This window comes from Argopecten irradians, chromosome 3 (assembly GCF_041381155.1).
Source record: "Argopecten irradians isolate NY chromosome 3, Ai_NY, whole genome shotgun sequence".
NCBI classification, from domain to species: domain Eukaryota; kingdom Metazoa; phylum Mollusca; class Bivalvia; order Pectinida; family Pectinidae; genus Argopecten; species Argopecten irradians.
In genome coordinates, this window is record NC_091136.1 from 17,673,002 (window position 1) to 17,694,237 (window position 21,236).

The following is a 21,236-nucleotide window of genomic DNA, read 5'->3' on the forward strand; positions in this document are numbered from 1 at the left end:
CCCCCATTACTACACCCTGTATATTCGTATTTCTATGGTTAAATAAATATTAGCTAGATTATTCTTTATCCCCGTCTGTTTTTTAGAATTATTTTTCCCATAAATTTTGATTTCGCACACTTAGAAATATGCACGAATCAAAAACTACCGTAGTCCAAGTGCAGATCACTCTGCCAATAGTTCTCCAGAGATATTAAAAAGCTGCATTTTATCCAGTCTATAATCAATTTGAACGTTTTATGGAGCGTGTGTAATTTCATGGGGCTTTTTAAATTTATATTCGTTGTGTTAAAAGACTTTAAGCACTGGTGTCAGAAGTTAGATACCTTAAGATAAAGGAAAGGGGAATGGCCTTATAATAGGAATACTAAGAAATTCTTAGAAACTTAAACACAATGTCTCATTTGAAAAACAATAGGCAGTTGGTGAATTTCCTGAATTATCATAAACATACCTGACAGTTTCCGTTACAATCTACCTTAACATCAACGCTTATATCTGAGTATCTGAACTAAAAGGTAAAAAACGTATACGGTTTTCTGTATTTTGCTTATTGTTTTACTGCTATTATAATTAGTCAACAGATTGGTTCTAAATAAGCTATAATTCAGATTCTTCCAGAATGTTCTCGATGGTTTTAGATCATTGGCTACAATGTGTTACCCGATCATTATACATGAGTTATATTTTAATCTACATTCTCATCTAAAGATGACTGTTGCTGAGCTGGGAATGTGCTAGTCATTTGCCGATAGTTGTTAGATCTAGGCACACTTAATGGATGTCGAACTACAGTGACCGCTTTATTTGTTTTCATTTGTTAACTGGAATTCAGTGTTTTTACATTGTTAATAAAGACGTCAGTTATAAGTACGTGTATAACGATCTACACCTGGTCAATTTAGAATGGATTTTATTACATTGGTCTTTGACAGAATAAAGGTAATATTTTAATGCCTCTGAGGATTTAGATATACAACTACGGAGGAGGATATGATTGGAAGACTCGAATAGATGTTTATGACATGGAGATATAACACAAAGATAGAAGTGTATTAATATGTTTTGATGTAATTTCACTTTGTGACAAAGCTCCATAACATAAAATATGTAATAAAGTTGATCTGTATAATTCAATCTAATCCCGTGAAACTTAATTTAATTGCGTGGATGGTTGTTTCCCTACCAATTAACTGCGCAGTAATTCCCGCCAATCGAAAACGATTTTACAAACGACAACGTCATTTTTTACTTTATGAAATATTAACATCACTGTTAAAGCAAGTGAAAATATTTGATACAACCAAATTTGAATGACCCCAACATAGATAGCATATTTAATAATGACTCCAACAATTTACAGCAAATAAATGAAAGTCAAAATTAATTTTCGTCCCATAATGTTTGATAATGGGCAATCAAGAAAAATGCACGAATCCAAAACTACTGTAGTTCAATTGCAGATCACTCAACCAACATTTCTCCATAGATGTAATAAGCTGCATTGTTCCAGTCTTTTATCATTTTAGACGTCTTATCTAGCGTGTGTTATTTAATTGGGTAAATCTAATTTAAAGTCTTTGTGATAAAAAGATTTACAATATATATAATACTTTTTGACTTTGCGTTTTAGCGATTCATCAGTTGGTAATATCAGATATACCGAAAGGCATTGTATCAATGTTGGTCACACTGCAGTCGGTAACTGATTCTAACACAGTGTCCATATCTAGTCTAAAATAGGAATACTAAGAAACCCTTATAAACTTTTAAAAACAATGCCTCGGAACAACAGGCAATTGGATAATAGCCTCAATAATAAGAACCATACCTGGCGGTTTCTGCTACAACCTACCTTAAAATCAACGCTTAAATCAGCGAATCTGAACATCAAGATGAAAACCGTTTGAATGTTTTTCTGTTGTTTTCCTTATAGTTTAACTGCTATTACAAAACGTTCACCAGAGAGGTTCAAAAATAGCTATACTTCAGATTCTTCCAGTATGTTCTCGCTGTTATTTGCTTATTGTTTGAATGCTATTAAATAGTGTCCAGAGTGGTTTGTTACATTTACGAATAACAGAAAGGAGAAACCAGCAGCTAAATTCAAAACACAATTTAATTATATATACAATATTATACAGAGATGGTTTACAATATCTAAAGTAATTGGTGGTGGTACAAGACTAGTACGATGATTTTAAAGTGTTACTTATCTGTATGCGAATGTCCTGGTATAATCCTTGATCCTTCAAGGTTTCAAATTAACAATAATACAAATCCACAAGGAAATTGAATGTCCACTGATGATTTGTAAAGTTCCAGGCAATATGAATAAATCCACACAAAGTGTTGTAATAAGCCACAGATAAAGTCACAATAGCTCTCCCAATAGAATCTAATATGGCACTGTACAATTCTTGATATGTCTCATTACAGGTCTCATTACAGTTCTGATTAGCCTTGGGCAGCTGGAGTATATATAGCTTAATCCTAATTCTAGAATATTGGAGAACCTTCTACTTATAGAAATATCTAACTAAAAGCAGTAAACAAATAAACACACATAACTTTCTGGAAATAGATCATTCTAGATCTCTACTTAAAATCAACATGTTTACAAACATATTTGTTTATACATGATTATATTCTAGAAAGTTCTATAACCTAGACTAATGATATGACCTTTATAGGATGTATTGATAAAAAAACTATAGGAGTTATCTCCCTTATCTCATAACTACATGTATTTAGTGTCATACATAACAGGTTCCAAAATTAGCTATACTTCGATGGTTCTAGATCATTGGCTACAATGTGTTTCCATGTTTTTTTTAAAGGCTTAAACATTTCCAGTTTTAAATTAGAGAGTTCCAAAGCTTCATTTTTTACTTAATACAGATGAAAATATATCAAGGAGAAACCCTTACGGGACAGCAGTAACATTTTACTGTATTTATACATTATGTGACTTAAATTGGTTTATGGACACTATCAAATTCTAAAATCTGCTGTGCCAAATACAGTCAGACTTTAATGACCTGTGACCTAAAATCAATAAAATCAAGACATGGTGAAAGTCCTAGGAGACGATCGTTGAGTTTATTTTATGATATCTTATGACTCCACATGGACACGGACTTTTTTGGCTTTAAGTTCTAAATTAAAAACTCTAGTGTATTTCTAATTCTCATGTTTGTTGTTATGTAACCGTATGATCCAAATAAACGCATGGCTGTAATTTGATCAAGCAAATATAATCAAATAGCTTCTTAAAATACTGAATTTCTTCATGAATTATTTGATAACTAATGTTTCAAAATGTGTTATAAGTTTAATATTCATTTATTAAATAAATTGAATCGATAAATTGATCATAATTTATTTTCTGACACTTCATTTGTTGTCAAACGTAAATCAAATCAAATAAAATTTAAAATTGAAATAAGGTAGTTAACGAATGTCGACAATATTTGAATCGTATATATCATATTCAAACTATACAATGTTGATCTTTGCTAGCTTTCTTCCTTCTTCAATACAGTAATCCAAATATTATCATTGATAATACAGTCTAATAGATGTATATATATGGCTATCTGAATTAGTCAGTGTGTCTCTTTGCTTCGTACAACGTTCGATAAGTATATGGAGAAACTAGATAATTTACGAATAATGTAATTACTAACCGAATCTTAATGTAGTGGCCATATCAAAAGTGTCTAGAAAGGTTGTCTTATGTTAAAAATCAAATCTTATTCAAAAGGAATAGTTAATTTCATGGCATCAAGTTTCCCTACATAGGAAAATCATTAAACATAACCATATATACTTTTCAAACTTATAATACCTCTCAACTACAAATGACCTCTGGACGGTTAAAAAATCGGCTATAATTCGAATTACCCCTTTGTGCTCTAGATGGTCCAAGATCATTCACCACAAAATGTTGCCAAATCATTACACACGATTTATATTTTTATATAAACCATTAAAATATAAATGCCTATATTTCCATATACACCATTTACATATAAATTCCTATATTTTCATATACACCATTAAAATATAATTGCCTTAATTATATTCAGTACTCGGATTCGACAGTATACAACATATATGGTCCTTCACGTTGTATTGGGTAACATACTTAAAGGGTTTATCAGATATTGAAATTCCTTATGTGAGACTATCGATACATAGTAAGGATTCATATCATTTCATTGAATATTTTCATCGAAACTGTTTTCATCACTTGTTTGTAAACATAGCGACAAATACGAGGTAGGTATATGAATAAAAGCATAACAAGTCATTATGTAAGACTTAACGATCTTTGATTGGTTTACTTGATGAAAGTGTGATGTCGTATAATATGTCAACAAAGACGGTTTTCTTTACAGGGGAAATGTCTTCCTTTACCACCACCACAATCGGTAAGTATTTGTATGAAGAAACTAGTTGATTTACAAAAATGCATTTACCAACCGTGTCTTAATATAGTCGTCATATAAAAAGTGTGTAGAAAGGTTGTTTTTGGTTTAAAATCAAATTTTATTCAAAAGTAATTCTATGTTACACAACAAAAAGTTTCCATACACGAGATTCATTTAGCATAACCGTATCAACTTAATTTCTGAAACATTAATTTTATTTTTAAACATTATATGATATATAGCCATTGTACACATAGAATACCTCTCAACTGTAACAGAATTCCGGACTGTAGCATAACCGTATCAACTTAATTTCTGAAACATTAATTTTATTTTTAAACATTAAATGATATATAGCCATTGTACACATAGAATACCTCTCAATTGTAACATAATTCCGGACTGTTTTATACTCGGCTACACTTAGAATCCTCCCTTTGTGCTCTAGAAGGTTCAAGATCATTTACCACAAAGTTTTGCAAATCATTATACATGGTTTATCTTTTCATTTTAACCATTTTTTACATATACAATTATAGCATTTAGATGAGGTCGGTGCATGTTTTTATTGACCAAAGAAAAATTATCGACCGAGGACGTAATCCGAGGCTGATAATTTTTCTTTCGTCAATAAAAACATACATCGACCTAATTCAAAATGCTACAATTGTTTTATTGTTTGAATTGGTTTTTCTTTGTAATCTAGTGTAGTATTTCAGAATATTATTACCAGAAATTAAATCAGTAAATATCAAAATGACCGTACCAATGATACGAAGATTAAGATACAGTTTTCAAATAAACTCTGATTTCCAGATACATGTACAGTAGAAAATGGCGAATGCATCATCATACTGTAGTTTTCATAGTTCTCAATGTCCGATAAACGACGTGTACAGTATACCTTATATTAGTGTCTAAATAAAAGCTCCGCCCTTACGTGTATCATAATTACATCTTCATTTTTAACATTTTTTTACTAAATACAGATGAAAATATATCAAGGAGAAACCCTTACGGGACAGCAGTAACATTTTACTGTATAAATACATTATGTGTCTTAAATTGGATTTATGGACACTATCAAATTCTAAAATCTGCTGTGTCAAACACAGTCAGACTTTAATGACCTGTGACCTAAAATCAATAAAATCAAGACATGGTGAAAGTCCTAGGAGACGATCGTTGAGTTTGTTTTATGATATTTTATGACTCCACATGGACACGGACTTTTTTGGCTTTAAGTTCTAAATTAAAACTTCTAGTGTATTTCTAATTTTCATGTTTGTTGTTATGTAACCGAATGATCCAAATAAACGCATGGCTGTAATTTAATCAAGCATTATAATTCAACAGCTTCTTAAAATACTGCATTTCTTCATGAATTATTTGATAACTAATGTTTCAAAATGTGATAAGTTTTAATATTCATTTATTAAATAAATTGAATCGATAAATTGACCAAAATTAGTTTTTTGAAACTTAATTTGTTGTCAAATGTAAACCAAATCAAATAAAATTTAAAACTGAAATAAGGTAGTTAACGAATGTCGACAATATTTGAATCGTATATATCATATTCAAACTATACAATGTTGATCTTTGCTAGCTTTCTTCCTTCTTCAATACAGTAATCCAAATATTATCATTGATAATACAGTCTAATAGATGTATATATATGGCTATCTGAATTAGTCAGTGTGTCTCTTTGCTTCGTAAAACGTTCGATAAGTATATGGAGAAACTAGATAATTTACGAATAATGTAATTACTAACCGAATCTTAATGTAGTGGCCATATCAAAAGTGTCTCGAAAGGTTGTCTTATGTTAAAAATCAAATCTTATTCAAAAGGAATAGTTAATTTCATGGCATCAAGTTTCCCTACATAGGAAAATCATTAAACATAACCATATATACTTTTCAAACTTTCAATACATCTCAACTACAAATGACTTCAGGACGGTTAAAAAATCGGATATAATTCGAATTACCCATTTGTGCTCTAGAAGGTTCAAGATCATTCACCACAAAATGTTGCCAAATCATTACACATGGTTTATATTTTTTATATAAACCATTAAAATATAAATGCCTATATTTCCATATACACCATTAACATATAAATTCCTATATTTTCATATACACCATTAAAATATAAATGCCTTAATTATATTCAATACTCGGATTCAACAGTATACAACATATATGGTCCTTCATGTTGTATTGAGCAACATGTAACTTACTTAAAGGGTTTATCAGATATTGAAATTCTTTATGTGAGACTATCGATACATAGTTAGGATTTATATCACCACATCGGAATTTTGCTTTGCCATATAAAAAGTGTCTAGAAGGGTAACAGTAATGTTTTATTGCATAGCATCAAGTTTCCACATACAGGATATGTACTCAGCAGAACTATATTTACTTTTGAATTTCTTTAAATACCTCTCAACTACAAGATAATTCCGGATGGTTTCAAAAAAAGCTGTGTATCAAATCCCTCCGTTTAGCTGTAGAAAGTTCAAGATCATTGATAACCCATATTTAATATCATTTCTAAATGATTGGCTACAATTTGTTACCCAATCATTATACATGGTGTATATTTTGATTTACATTGTCATCGAAAGATGACAATTGCTGAGCTGGAAACGTGCTAGTCAAATAAGTTTATGATGAAATTACAAATTAATTTTTGTGACGAAGCTCCGTGATATAAATTTTGTATTAAAGTTGATCTGTATAATTCAATGTAATCCCGTGAAACTCTTAATTAAATTGTGTGAATGGTTGTTTTACTATGAATTAATTCCAAAGTAGTTTTATTGAATCGGAAACGATGTAACAAAAAATGACGTCATTTCTACATTATAAAATAAGACTAAACCAGAAAAAGTATTTTACAACATCCCTAAAAAATCCATAATGCACTTCAATCATCTACAACGACCCGGACGTATATTATTGTGGTGTGAGGCCTGTATATATGTCAAATTTTGATTTTTTTTTTGTTCACCACAAATGATTCAAATGTGTCAAGAATGAATAAACAAAATTCGAGCAATATCGTTGAAAAATAATATGACCCTTTGAAAACCCATTTCCTACCTTTAATGACAGCCTTTTAAGGTATTGTTTACCACCAAAACGAAATGTAAATAAAAAAAAATAAAGAATGGTATAAACATTTTCCTTACGGTCTCTGAACATATAAGCAATAAAAAACGCACTCTACCATGCTATTTTAAAAGTACTGATTTTTTTAAATTGAAAAACATGAAATTTGAAAAATAAATCTATAAAAAATAGTAGGATTTATGAAATGTCTATGCAAGAAAATAATAATTATTACTGACCATAGAGCAAGAGCATTTTACAATGCATACGCAAACAGGTTTGTGCAAAAAAAAACATTTTGTGTAACAAAAAGGTCATTTCAACGCAAAAACAGGGTTCACCCCAAACTCCTGCAAATAGCGAGAAAAGTGTGCCGCCAGCATGGCTCGAACCACGAACCTGCGACCCCGGACTTAATGCTCCGTCGCTCTCCCACCTGAGCTACATTGTAAAGGGAAATTCTACCTACGGCCAAGGTAGTAGGCGACCATATCACTATTTATAATTTAAAACCTGCTACAACATATATAGATATATATTAATTTTAAGGGAGGTCACTCTAAGCATTAAAAGTAACCGTTAGAATGGAACTCTGAGTGCTGAGTGACTACCTCATATAATTATTTCATTTAAAATGCATTTTAAAAAAACTTCCACAGTTTATTATTATTATTTTTCAAAATTGCAATTTCGATAATTTGATTGATAATGTTTCAATTACCTAACATGTTTGCAATCTAAAAGATCAGTTTTCTGGGTTGTTATTTACATAAACACTCTTAGGTCACTTCATGTTGTCCTATCTGAGAATATTAAAGTGACCATGGCCTGTACCACTTTTAATTTATGTGGCTATTTTGTCATGTTTATAAGTCCTTAAAACATGTAGCAACATAATATTGTACTATTGAATTGTTTAACTCAAATGAAATGTTCAACTTATTGATGAAAGATATAAATTGATTTTATTATGTCTTTTTATTAAAAACACATACATGTACATTGTATTCGAAGCATTATATTAAATGACCAAATCATATTCTATTATTTTTAATTGTGTCAAACAATAAAATGGAAACAAATTATTTTATTTTATTTCTAGTTAGCTGTAAATTACATTCATTATTAACATTGAATCTCAGATAGATATGTCAATGAATCTTTTTTAGAATAAATATCATCAACGTCATCGATTGAATTAAAGAAGTTGTCCGAAGCAGACAATACGTTGCCAAAGAGCATATTATTCTGACGCTTATTTAAACAATAGATCGGTCCTCTCACTATCGTTTAACTAAGCGTCACAATAATATGCTCTTCGGGCACGTATTGTCTGCAAATTAATCCGGACAACTCATAATCATATTCTTAAAATAAGTATATAATGTACTATATAAAGTGATACTATATTTGTGCTTTAAAAATCGGATATTTGAATAAATATGGAAATGACAACGAATTAAAGAGTACGCAAATGTGTCTTCTAATATCTGACCTAAATGCATTCTCAAATCATAAGCCAAGTTCTGAACAAATGTTAAGCGCTTTAACAATTCCAGTTTTTAATAAAAGAGTTCCAAATCTTCACCTTTTACTCAATACAGATGAAAACATATTACGAAAAAAACTCGTACAGCAGAGCAGTAACATTTTACTGTATTTATACATTATGTGTCTTAAATTGGTCCATGGACACTTTCAAATTATAAAATTTACTGTGTCAAACACAGACTTTAATGACATGTGACCTAAAACAAACAAAACTGTAGTTTAAAGTTATATGTGCCGTTATCATGCGATAAAATGGCATGCTATTTTTCCTCAGTTATCTATTGAAAACCACCAGGTTTAATAAATTAAACTGTCACAGTAAAAATCATAAACTGTCACAGTGAAAGTCAAGCAAATGGACAGATAACTATTTATGGTGCCTTATAAACGTTAGCTACAACACAGGAATTATATATTTTTAATTCTTGATGTCTGTTTAGAAACATACCTATAGAAATCACTTTACAATTACTAATTACACTGTAACAAGTAGACCACAATTTGGCTTCATGGTCTGTGTGTATCCATTTCAATGCACTGTTGATGTGACTTTAATTGCAGCGCTGCCAAAAATCATTTTTCAACTTTTATTTTGAAAGTACTTGAAAGCATTTTAATTCTCAATAAGTTTTGAATTTTTTTTAACATGTTGAAAACTTTTGAGAATGAATAGCATATTGAAAGCTCTTCTTGATTCGCGAGTATGAAATATACTACACATGTAACTTTTGCATTAACCGAAGAAAAGTTAAAAAGGAAATGCTGTTCGAACCCATATGCAAATGGTATACCAGTTAGTCAATTACTGCTACATATTGTGTCGAGTTAAATGAAATTTACAAAAATGGGGTTTGGAACAACATTATTTAATATAGATTTAAACTCATCAACCTTCCTCTAATACTTTTGTCAAGTCTTGATGACTCTTTCACAAATATAAATTATTATTAAATCATAGATACTCTTGATTAGCCATCAAGACATGGTGAAAGTACTAAAAGACGGTCATTGAGTTTAATTTACTAGTTGGGCGGCACCGGAAGGAGTGTCGCGGATGAAACGAACATACAATTAAGCAAGGAGTCCATCATAAATACTCGATATCAACTAATCACTAATATGTTCTGCAATATATAAACTGATTTATATAATTATAAATAGTGACATGATTTCAATGATATAGAGATGTCATGTACAATTTTCAAACATCTGTTTATAAAACATCGCACGTTTCGTATTCTTACCCTGCAGCTACCTGGAATATGCATTTTCATGGATAATCGTGTCATAGTCTCTGATAGCTACCCCCATTTTATCGGAAAATAAGTAAAAAAAATCATAACAATAGACAATATCGCCTGGCTGACACTCAATCTCTTTAAAATACCTACAATTTAGAGAACAAGAAATATCAAACAGTTTTTTACACAGAGAAAAAAATAACAATACTGCATTAATCAAGTTAAAATAATCAGAATTAATTTGAAATCCACAGATTGTATCGTTTCATAATGACCCGGCATCAAATATTTGAAAAAAATATCATGAACTTATACATTTGTATCACGAATAAACATGCAAAGTATCTGCTTCACCCATTTTATCAAAAAAGAAATCGTTTCTCCTCATTAAGATAAAAAATTGTCAAAATATAGACAATGTTGGTCTGACCAAATACTCAATCCATAACAAAACATACATTTCTCTGTTTTCGCAATTCCTTTAGTGATATTGAGCATTTTGCTAGAATATATACCTTAAAAATAAACAAATAAGCCAATTACCTCCTTTATATAATCCCAATTAATCAAGAAATGCCTTGGAAATGTTTAATGCTAATTGGAATTTCATTTTGGGCAATTAGGGTAATGGGTTATTTTAGGTGCCAAATTTTCTAATTATCATAACATTTATGAGACCTTTTATGAGAACTCTATTCGGGGGGCCACGGTGGCCGAGCGGTAAAGATGTCCCGACATATTACCACAAGCCGTCCACCTCTGAGTCACGAGTTCGAATCCGATGTGCAGCAGTTGCCAGGTACTGACAGCTGACCGGTGGTTTTTCTCCGGGTTCTCCTGCTTTCATCCACCATCAAACCTGGCACGTCCTTAAATGACCCTAGCTGTAAATAGGACGTTAAACTAATAAAAAAGAGAACTCTATCCTACATCCGAATTAGAAACACATATGGTACCAGGTATTTAAATTATTTAAATCCTTGATACTGTTAACTGATATGAAAATCAGTTAAATAAATCATCACATTAAGGATCTATTTGTAGCTTTTATACATACGCAGAAATGAATTACCTGGTGTACCTTTCATGCTTCTCTTTTGTTTTATTAATCATTTACATGAATAGATAACACAGCATATTTATTTTTTTTATATTGAGGAAGATTACCTTTATATATATATAGGTACTAGTATTCAAAATAGTGACTGTTTCCAAGTGTTATTCATTACAGATGGAAAAATGTCAAGAGCATGCAAATCATATTTAAAAGTCTATACATTGTACCTTAACCGAAATGGCTTTCAATTCAATAATTTTATTTTTGAATTTTATTTTTGATTTAGAAAAATTCGGAAAATATTTCTCAAATTCAAAATTTATCTGGTTTCTAAAATACTTAAAACTGGTGAGGGCTGTTACAAGTTTCACATCCACTACGTATACTGTATAGTGAGTATTATAAATAGGTCTCCTTTTACCTAGATACTGTATGACAAAAAAATGTTGTTATTTTGGAAATATAATGTCAAAATATCCTTAAAGGCTCGTGGTATATCAAATTTTATAAATTTAAGTTTAATAAATTTCATTGAGTTTAATTTATTATATTTTTGACTCCACATGGACGCATACTTTTTTGGCTTTAAGTTTTAGATTTAAACTTTAATTGTATTTCTAATTTTCATGTTTGTTGTTATGTAACCGAATAATCGTACAATGGCCGTAGAAAAAATATCACGTTTGCAACTGTGGAATGAGCATAACAATATGCAATAACAGAGGTTGGCATTTAAACATCAATGTTTAATCAAATTCAATACACGGATTCAACGTATACAACATATGTTTCATCACGTTGTATAGTTTAACATGTTACTTATTGAAATTGGTTTACTTATTGAAAGTCTGATGATGGATAATATGTTTACAAAAACGATTTATATTACAGCCGCCAGTTCCGCCAGTTCCGTCAAGAACACATCAAGGAAGATCTTCGGTAAGTATATGGATAACTTGATAGTCAAAATAATGTATTTACCAACCTAGTCTTAATGTATTCGCCATATTAAAAATGTCAAGAAAGGTTGATTTAGGTTCAAAATCAAATTGTATTCAAAGATTTTTTAATTTCTTTAACATTAGATTACAAAAAAAACCCGTAAAATGGCATGTAATCATTGTACACATAGATATACCTCTCAACTATAGGAGAATTCCGTAGAGTTTCATAATCGGCTTTATTTCGAATTCCCCCTTTGTGCTCTAGAAGGTTCAAGATCATTCGTCAAAAAGTGTTGCCAAATCATTACACATGGTTTATATTTTCATTTAAACCATTTAAACATAAATGACTAACTCATATTCAATACTCGGATTAAACAGTATACAACACATATGATCAATCGCGGTGTATAAAATATAAACTTTGTTTCTTTTGCATCGATTGAGAAACAAATTATACAACTTATGTAACTCACTTTCGATGGCCCGGATGTAAGCGCACGAGGGGTCTTAGTGTTAGAGAGAACCGAAGTGCCCGGAAAAAAACCCAAACGATCGGGCAGATGACCCTTAACCTTTTCACTTCCATACCGGGGATCAAAACACGGCGGGCTAGGTGAAAGGCGAGCGGCTTAACAACTACACCGCCCAACCACCACGGTTTATAGAGTAATATGTAACTTATGTATAGGGTTTGTCAGATATTGAAATCCTTAATGTGAGACTATCGATACATAGTAAGGATTTATATCACCACGTCGAAACTTGTGCCCAATCTCATTGTATATAATAATTACGCGATAAAATTTGTTTAAATCAAATATTGCTAGGGTGGAAATATTGGCTAGCTAACTCTCTGAACACCCCTCACGCCAACGTTTTGTTTATTTATATTTCGAGGGGCTCTAATTGCTAGCGGATTTCCCCCTGTTTTTTCCGATATAAGCCGGCAGCATTTTCCCCTCCAATACAACACCCTGTATATTCGTATCTCTATGATATAGATATTAGCTAGATTTTTCTTTACCTGTGTCTGTTTTTTAGAATCATTTTTTCCCATAAATTTTGATGATACACACTTAGAAATATGCACGAATCCAAAACTTCCGTAGTCCAAGTGCAGATCACTCTGCCAATAGTCCTCAATACATATAAATATCTGCATTTTATTCCAGTCTATAATTATTTTGAGATGTCTTATCCAGCGTGTGTAATTTCATGGGGCATTTTCAATTTAAATTCTTTGTGATAAAAAGATGTACAATATCTATAATATTAGCTAATTTGGCATTTTAGCGATTCATCAGTTGGTAATATCAGATATACCGAAAGGCATTGCATTAATGTTTGTCGCACTGCAGTCGTTAACTGTTTCTAGCACAGTGTCCATAGCTAGTCTAAAATAGGAATACTAAAAAAATCTTAGAAACTTAAACACAATGTCCCATTTGAAACAATAGGCAGTTGGTGAATTTCCTAAATTATCATAACCATACCTGACAGTATATGTTACAATCTACCTTAACACATCAACGCTTATATCTGAGTATCTGAGCTGCAAGATAAAAAAACGTTGACGGTTTTCTGTATTTACTTATTGTTTTACTGCTATTATAAAATGGCCACCAGAGTGGTTCTAAATAAGCTATACTTCCGATTCTTCCAGTATGTTCTCTATGTTATTTGCTTATTGTTTAAATGTTATTAAATGGTGTCCAGAGTGTTTTCAAAATTAGCGATGTTTCTAGATCATTGACCTCTATGTTTTACCCAATCATTTTGCATGTTTTATATTTTAAAGGCTTAAACAATTCCAGTTTTAAATAAGAGAGTTCCAAACCTTCATTTTTAACATGTTTTTACTTAATGCAGATGAAAAGGAAAAACTCGTACAGCAGAGCAGTAACATTTTACTGTATTTATACATTATGTGTCTTAAATTGGATTTATGGACATTATCAAATTCTAAAATCTGCTGTGTCAAAAACAGTCAGACTTTAATGACCCGTGACTTAAAATCAATAAAATCAAGACATGGTGAAAGTACTAGGAGACAATCATTGAGTATATTTTCTTATATTTTTTATTCCACATGGACACGGACTTGTTTGGCTTTAAGTTCTAAATTAAAACTTCAAGTGTTTTTCTAATTACCATGTTTGTTGTTATGTACCCGTATGATCCAAATAAACGCATGGTTGTAATTGAATCAAGCAAATGTAATTAATTAGCTTCTTAAAATCCTGAATTTCTTCATGAAATATTTGATAACTAATGTTACAAACTATATTATATGTTTGAATATTTACTAAATAAATTGAATCAATAAATAGATCGTAATTTATATCCTGATACTTAATTTGTTGTCAAATGTAAATCAAATTAAATAAAATGTAAAAGTGTATAAGGTAGTTAAAGAATGTCGACAATATTTGAACCGTATATATCATATTCAAACTATACAATGTTGATCTTTGCTAGTTTTCTTCATTTCTCATTACAGTGATCTTAAAATTATCATTGATAATATAGTCAAATAGATGTATATAATATATATATATGGCTATCTGAATTATTTAAAGTGTCTCTTTGCTTCGTACAAGGTTCGATAATTATATGGAGAAACTAAATAATATACAAATAATGTAGTGGCCATATTTTAGGTTCAAAATCAAATCATATTCAAAAGTAATAGTTAATTTCAGGTTTCCATATATAGGAGAATCATTCCGTATAACCATATATACTTTTCAAACTTTTAAATTTCTTTAAATACCTCTCAACTACAAATGACGTCTGTACGGATTAAAAATCGGCTATAATTCAAATTACCCCTTTGTGTTCTAGAAGGTTCAAGATCATTACAGCAAAGTGTTGTCAAATCATTATACACGGTTTATATTTTCATATAAACCATTAAAATATAAATGCCTAAATTATATTCAATACTCGGATTCAACAGTATACAACATATATGGTCCTTCACGTTATATAGAGTAACATGTAACTTACTTAAAGGGTTTTTCAGATATTGAAATTCTTTATATGAGACTATCGTTCCATAGTAAGGATTCATATCATCTCATCGAAATTTTCTTAGAAACGGTTTTCATCACTTGTTTGTAAACATAGCGATATATACATAAGTATAACAAGTCATAATGTAAGACTAGCGATTTCTGATTCTTTCTGTTGAAAGTCTGATGACGTATAATATGTTCACAAAGACTGTTTACTTTACAGATGACAAGAGACTCTCCACCACGGGCGCCACGTTTGGTAAGTGTATGGAGAAACTATATATCATACAAATAATGTATATACCAACCGATCGCGAGTCTTAATGTAGTCAAATCAAATCAATTTTGGCTCAATAGTAATAGTTTATTACTGTAGCATTAAATTTCCCCACACAGGATATTTATTCAGCATAACCATATATACTTTTCAAACTTTTAAATTTCTTTAAATACCTCTCAACTACAAATGACGTCTGGACGATTTAAAAATCGGCTATAATTCTATTATCCCTTTGTGTTCTAGAAGGTTCAAGATCATTACCACAAAGTGTTGCCAAATCATTATACACGGTTTATATTTTCATATAAACCATTAAAATATAAATGCATATATTTCCATATATACACCATTGAAATATAAATGCCTATATTTTCATATACACCATTTACATATAAATGCCTAAATCCTATTCAATACTCAGATTCAATAGTATATGGTCCATCACAGAGCAACCAACTAAATAATTTTTACATAGACCACAGTGTTAAACTTTGTAAAAGTTTTGTACTGTATTATTAAAATAAAGGAATATTAGTTAGCTATTGTGTTCTATAGTTAAAGTCTAAGTTCTAATATAACACTAGATAGAAAGAAAAGTTTGGGTCCTTCTGCTCAAACTCCAACCAGGGTAGCTTTATTGAAACCAGGCGCATTTTGCACTAAAAAAATCCTGCAATTCTAATGTTTTTACCTATTCATTATCAAAATTGATATTTTGAACCTAAATCGCAATATGAATTTCCAAATTCATATCATGGTTATCTAGAAATAATTACCAGAAAACATTTTTACTTTTGAAATTCATAATTAGCCAGCCGAAATTTTTATAATATGGACACGTACTTTTTTGGCTTTATGTTCTAAATTAAAACTTCAAGTGTATTTCTAATTCTCATGTTTGTCGTTATGTAACCGTATATGATCCAAATAAACGCACGGCTGTAATTGGATCAAGCAAATATAATTTAATAGCTTTTTAAAATACTGAATTTCTTCATGAATTATTTGATAACTAATGTTTCAAAATATGTTATAAGTTTAATTTTCATTTACTAAATAAATTGAATCGATAAATTGATCATAATTTATTTTCTGACACTTAATTTGTTGTCAAAAGTAAATCAACTCAGATAAAATGTAAAAGTGAATAAGGTTGTTAAAAATGTTGACAATATTTGAATCGTATATATCATATTGAAACTATACAATGGTGATCTATTCACGATTGCCAGAAAAATAAACAAATAAGCCAATTACCTCCCTTTATCCAATCCCAATGAAAACTGTTCATGTGAACATTAAAAGAATATAACGTTTTTAATTCAAAACACACGTACCCTTTTAAGTCATCTGATCACACTTACACCAGATATTTAACAATATAATGCTTTAATCAAGAAATGCCTTGGAAATGTATAATGCTAATTCGACTTTCATTTTGGGCAATTAGGGTAATGGGTTATATTAGGTGCCAATCTTTTTAATTATCATAACATTTATGAGACCTTTTATGAGAACTCTATCCGTGGGGCCACGGTGGCCGAGTGGTAAAGATGTCCCGACATATTACCACAAGCCGTCCACCTCTGACTCACGACTTCGAATCCGATGTGGAGCAATTGCCAGGTACTGACAGCTGGCCGGTGGTTTTTCTCCTGCTTTCTTCCACAATCAAACCTGGCACGTCCTTAAATGACCCTGGCTGTTAATAGGACGTTAAACTAATAAAAAGAGAACTCTATTCTACATCCGAATTGGAAACACATATGGTACCAGGTATTTAAATTATTTAAATCCTTAATACTGCTAACTGATATGAAAATCAGTTAAATAAATCATCACATTAAGGATCTATTTGTAGCTTTTTATACATACGTAGAAATGAATTACCTGGTGTACCTTTCATGCTTCTCTTTTGTTTTATTAATCATTTACATGAATAGATAACACAGCTTATTTAATATTTATATTGAGGAAGATTACCTATATATATATATATATTTAATTTCAAAATATTTTATTAACGAATACAAGATATACATGAATCACAGAGAAAGATATCATATTAATGTATTGCTAAATGGATTGCACAACAGGCAAAACCTATATAGGTCCTCTCCAGAATATTCACTCAGTATAACCATACCTACTTTTTAATTTCTTAAACATTAGATTTAAAAAAAAAAAATGACATATAATCATTATACACATAGATATACCTCTCAACTGTAGAAATTCCGGAGTGTTTCATAATGGGCTTTATTTCGAATTCCCCTTTTGTGCTCTAGAAGGTTCAAGATCATTCGTCACAAAGTGTTGCCAAGTCATTAAACATGTTTTTTTTTAAACCGTTTAAACATAAATGAATAACTCATATTTAATACTCGGATTCAACAGCATACAACAAATACGATCTATCACGGTGTATAAAATATGAACTTTGTTTATTTTGCATCGATTGAGAAACTTATGGAACTCACTTTCAAAGGCCCGGATGTAAGCGGGCATGTGACCATTAACCTTTTCACGTCCATGCCGGAGATGAGATCGAACCCCGGCCGGCTAGGTGAAACGCGAGCGGCTTAACAACTACACCGCCCGAGTAATGTGTAACTTATGTATGGGGTTTGTCAGATATTAAAATCATTAATGTGAGACTATCGATACATAGTTAGGATTCATATCACCCCGTCGAAACTTGTGCCCTATCCCATTGTTAATAATAATTACGCGATAAAATATGTTTCAAACAAATATTGCTAGGGTGGAAATATTGGCTAGCTAACTCTCTAAACACCCCACACTCGAATGATTGTTTATATATATTTCTAGGGGCACTTTTTGCTAGCTGATTTCCCCTTGTCTATCCGATATAAGCCGGCAGTATCCCCCCATTACTACACCCTGTATATTCATATTTCTAGGGTTAAAAAATATTAGCTAGATTATTCTTTATCCCCGTCTGTTTTTTAGAATTATTTTTCCCATACATTTTGATGACGCACACTTAGAAATATGCACGAATCAAAAACTACCGTAGTCCAAGTGCAGATCACTCTGCCAATAGTTCTCCAGAGATATTAAAAAGCTGCATTTTATCCAGTCTATAATCAATTTGAACGTTTTATGGAGCGTGTGTAATTTCATGGGGCATTTTAAATTTATATTCGTTGTGTTAAAAGATTTACAATATCTATAATATTAGCTTATTTGGCGTTTTAGCGATTCATCAGTTGGTATTATCAGATATACCGAAAGGCATTGTATTAATGTTGGTCACACTGCAGTCGTAACTGATTCTAGAACAGTGTCCGTAGCTAGTCTAAAATATTGTGTGAAGTTTTAGTTTGGAATATTTAAACTGATAATGTCCCTTGGATTGTTACCCCTTTGGTTTTTGTATTGGTAAGGTGAGTCTATATGAGATTGCACTGTGTGGGGTCAGTTTGTAGTCAGCGATAATTGTATGAAGTAGCCACTAATTAACAGTAGGAGAGATATAAGTTCATGTAGTGTTCTAAGTGTTAATTAGTTGAGTTAGCGTTTATCAGTAAGTTTGACTGTTTAGATAAGTGATCTTAGAATCTGTTAGTTAATGTGTCTAAAAGAAGTAAGTTTATACATTTTGTATATAACTGTCCTTTGTGTATTAGTACATGATACAGAATCTGAGGGACTGTAGAGACCGCATAACCAAATGTTTTCAAACCTGGTCACCTGTCACTAATTTTCAAGAACGGCATCTCGTATACCTGTGAATAAAAAGAAATTAAGATCTACCATCTTGCTCAACTTTTATGTGGGGGGTGCCATCTTATGTTGAATTCCGCACCAAAAATTGACCAAAATATTCATGAAATTCCAATATTGACTACTTCCCCTTGTCAGACACACACTTGACAGAATTTTAAAATTTCTTTTACATTTTACATCTACATGTATTGCCCAACCAACACATTTAACATTTGAAACTGAAGCGCCCTGAATACCAAATCAGCAGGCTCCGAAACATTCACCTCTCTCTGAAATCTTGTGCCCAAAAGGGAATTTCCAGGAATCTATTTTTAGTTTGATTCTGCGGTCCCTGTAGTGTATACATAGATCTGAGATCATTGTTAGTGAGTTAGAGTGTCCAGTTCCCAGGGTGTCGGGTTCTGATCTGGGCTTAGTTGGTCAAGTTCCAACGGTCTTAACTTTTAAGTTAAAAATAAGTATGAGGTCATTTCCGGAGGAGGGAGTTTGTGGTTGTGGTCACTCTCACGAAAGGTTCTATATTGAATATATGATGTCATTTTAAACTTAGAATTCTGGGGTACATACGTGTATATCTATATTGTAGCTAAATGTAGAAAGTGATATCACTTGTTTTAAATAGTCAGTATAAAAAAGACTGTTGGGCCTTATTAGTTTTTTTTCTGTTAGTTCTGTGGTTCTGTTAATTCTGTAGTTCTTTGTGTGGGCGTTGTCCTGTTAAACTTTGATACTGTACTGAGAGTTGTGGTAGAGTTTACCAATTGTTAGTGTTCTGATTTTGGATTGTATTTGAGACTGTATTGTGTATAGTATTGTGTTGTGTAAATTCTTGTGACTGCTTAGATAGATACATTGAGGAACTTATACTTCAGTTAACATTCGGTTTATATTGGAAATTAACTTAGGGATTTAGACTCCTGGATTACACATTTCGGATTTCGATTGGACTATATTATGTGCAAGTACTGTGAAATAAATCTTTGATTGTGCTTAAATAAAACTTGATTGAATTTTATATTTTCGTGTATGTCGTTTTCTTGATCAGTCGCCTGACAAAGGAATATATATGCACAGCCGACAGAATATGTTCTTGATAGAAAATTGAGAATATAAACTTTTTTCCTACCAATTAACTGCGCAGTAGTTCCCGCCAATCGGAAACGATGTTACAAACGACGACGTCATTTTCTACTTTATGAAATAATAACATCACTGTTAAAGCCAGTGAAAATACTTGATACAACCAAGATTGAATGACTCCAACATAGATAGCATATTTAATAATGAATGCAACAATATACAGCAAATAAATGAAAGTTAGTCACATTTTATACAGTAACATATGAAAAGGGATTACCAAATATTACATATCATAATGTGAGTCTATCGAAACGTAGCTTGTGATTCCTGCTTCACATCGTAACATTGATCCCGTATGTATCACAATATACTCTTTATTTATCACAGATACGGACCGCTGACTGTTCAAGGCATGTACAGTTTGGTTCGCGTCGTCCGGTATGTATGAAGACACAACGTAATTTAAAACGCTTTATACACATTTAGCAACTTTAGAATGATAATGTACTGCCAGTTATATCGCTATGATACATTTAAATATCCCTTTTCTTGAAAAGCAAGTAATGACAATAATAACAGCAAATAAACGCAGTGCGCATTTCTCTTAAGTCGCTTGTAACTGGATGTTTACACCAAAAGACCTATGTTTTCACAATGATCTTTAAAGACATGTCGAAATTTATCTAGTAAAGAAACCTTTAGCTGTAATACATATCGCTGTTCAACATAAAAGTAGTATCTGTCAGTGAATA

General features: G+C 31.2%; 1 protein-coding gene across 1 annotated transcript in view; it reads left to right on the top strand.

Moving 5' to 3' along the window:
* The window catches only part of LOC138317698 (uncharacterized), a 182,734-nt gene that overhangs the window by 142,622 nt on the left and 18,876 nt on the right, over nucleotides 1-21,236 (top strand). Inside the window, exons 11-14 of the mRNA XM_069259545.1 lie at nucleotides 4,404-4,436; nucleotides 12,299-12,346; nucleotides 15,595-15,630; nucleotides 20,872-20,922. Coding sequence (XP_069115646.1) covers nucleotides 4,404-4,436; nucleotides 12,299-12,346; nucleotides 15,595-15,630; nucleotides 20,872-20,922 — 168 coding nt within the window. The remainder of the gene's footprint in view (nucleotides 1-4,403; nucleotides 4,437-12,298; nucleotides 12,347-15,594; nucleotides 15,631-20,871; nucleotides 20,923-21,236) is intronic.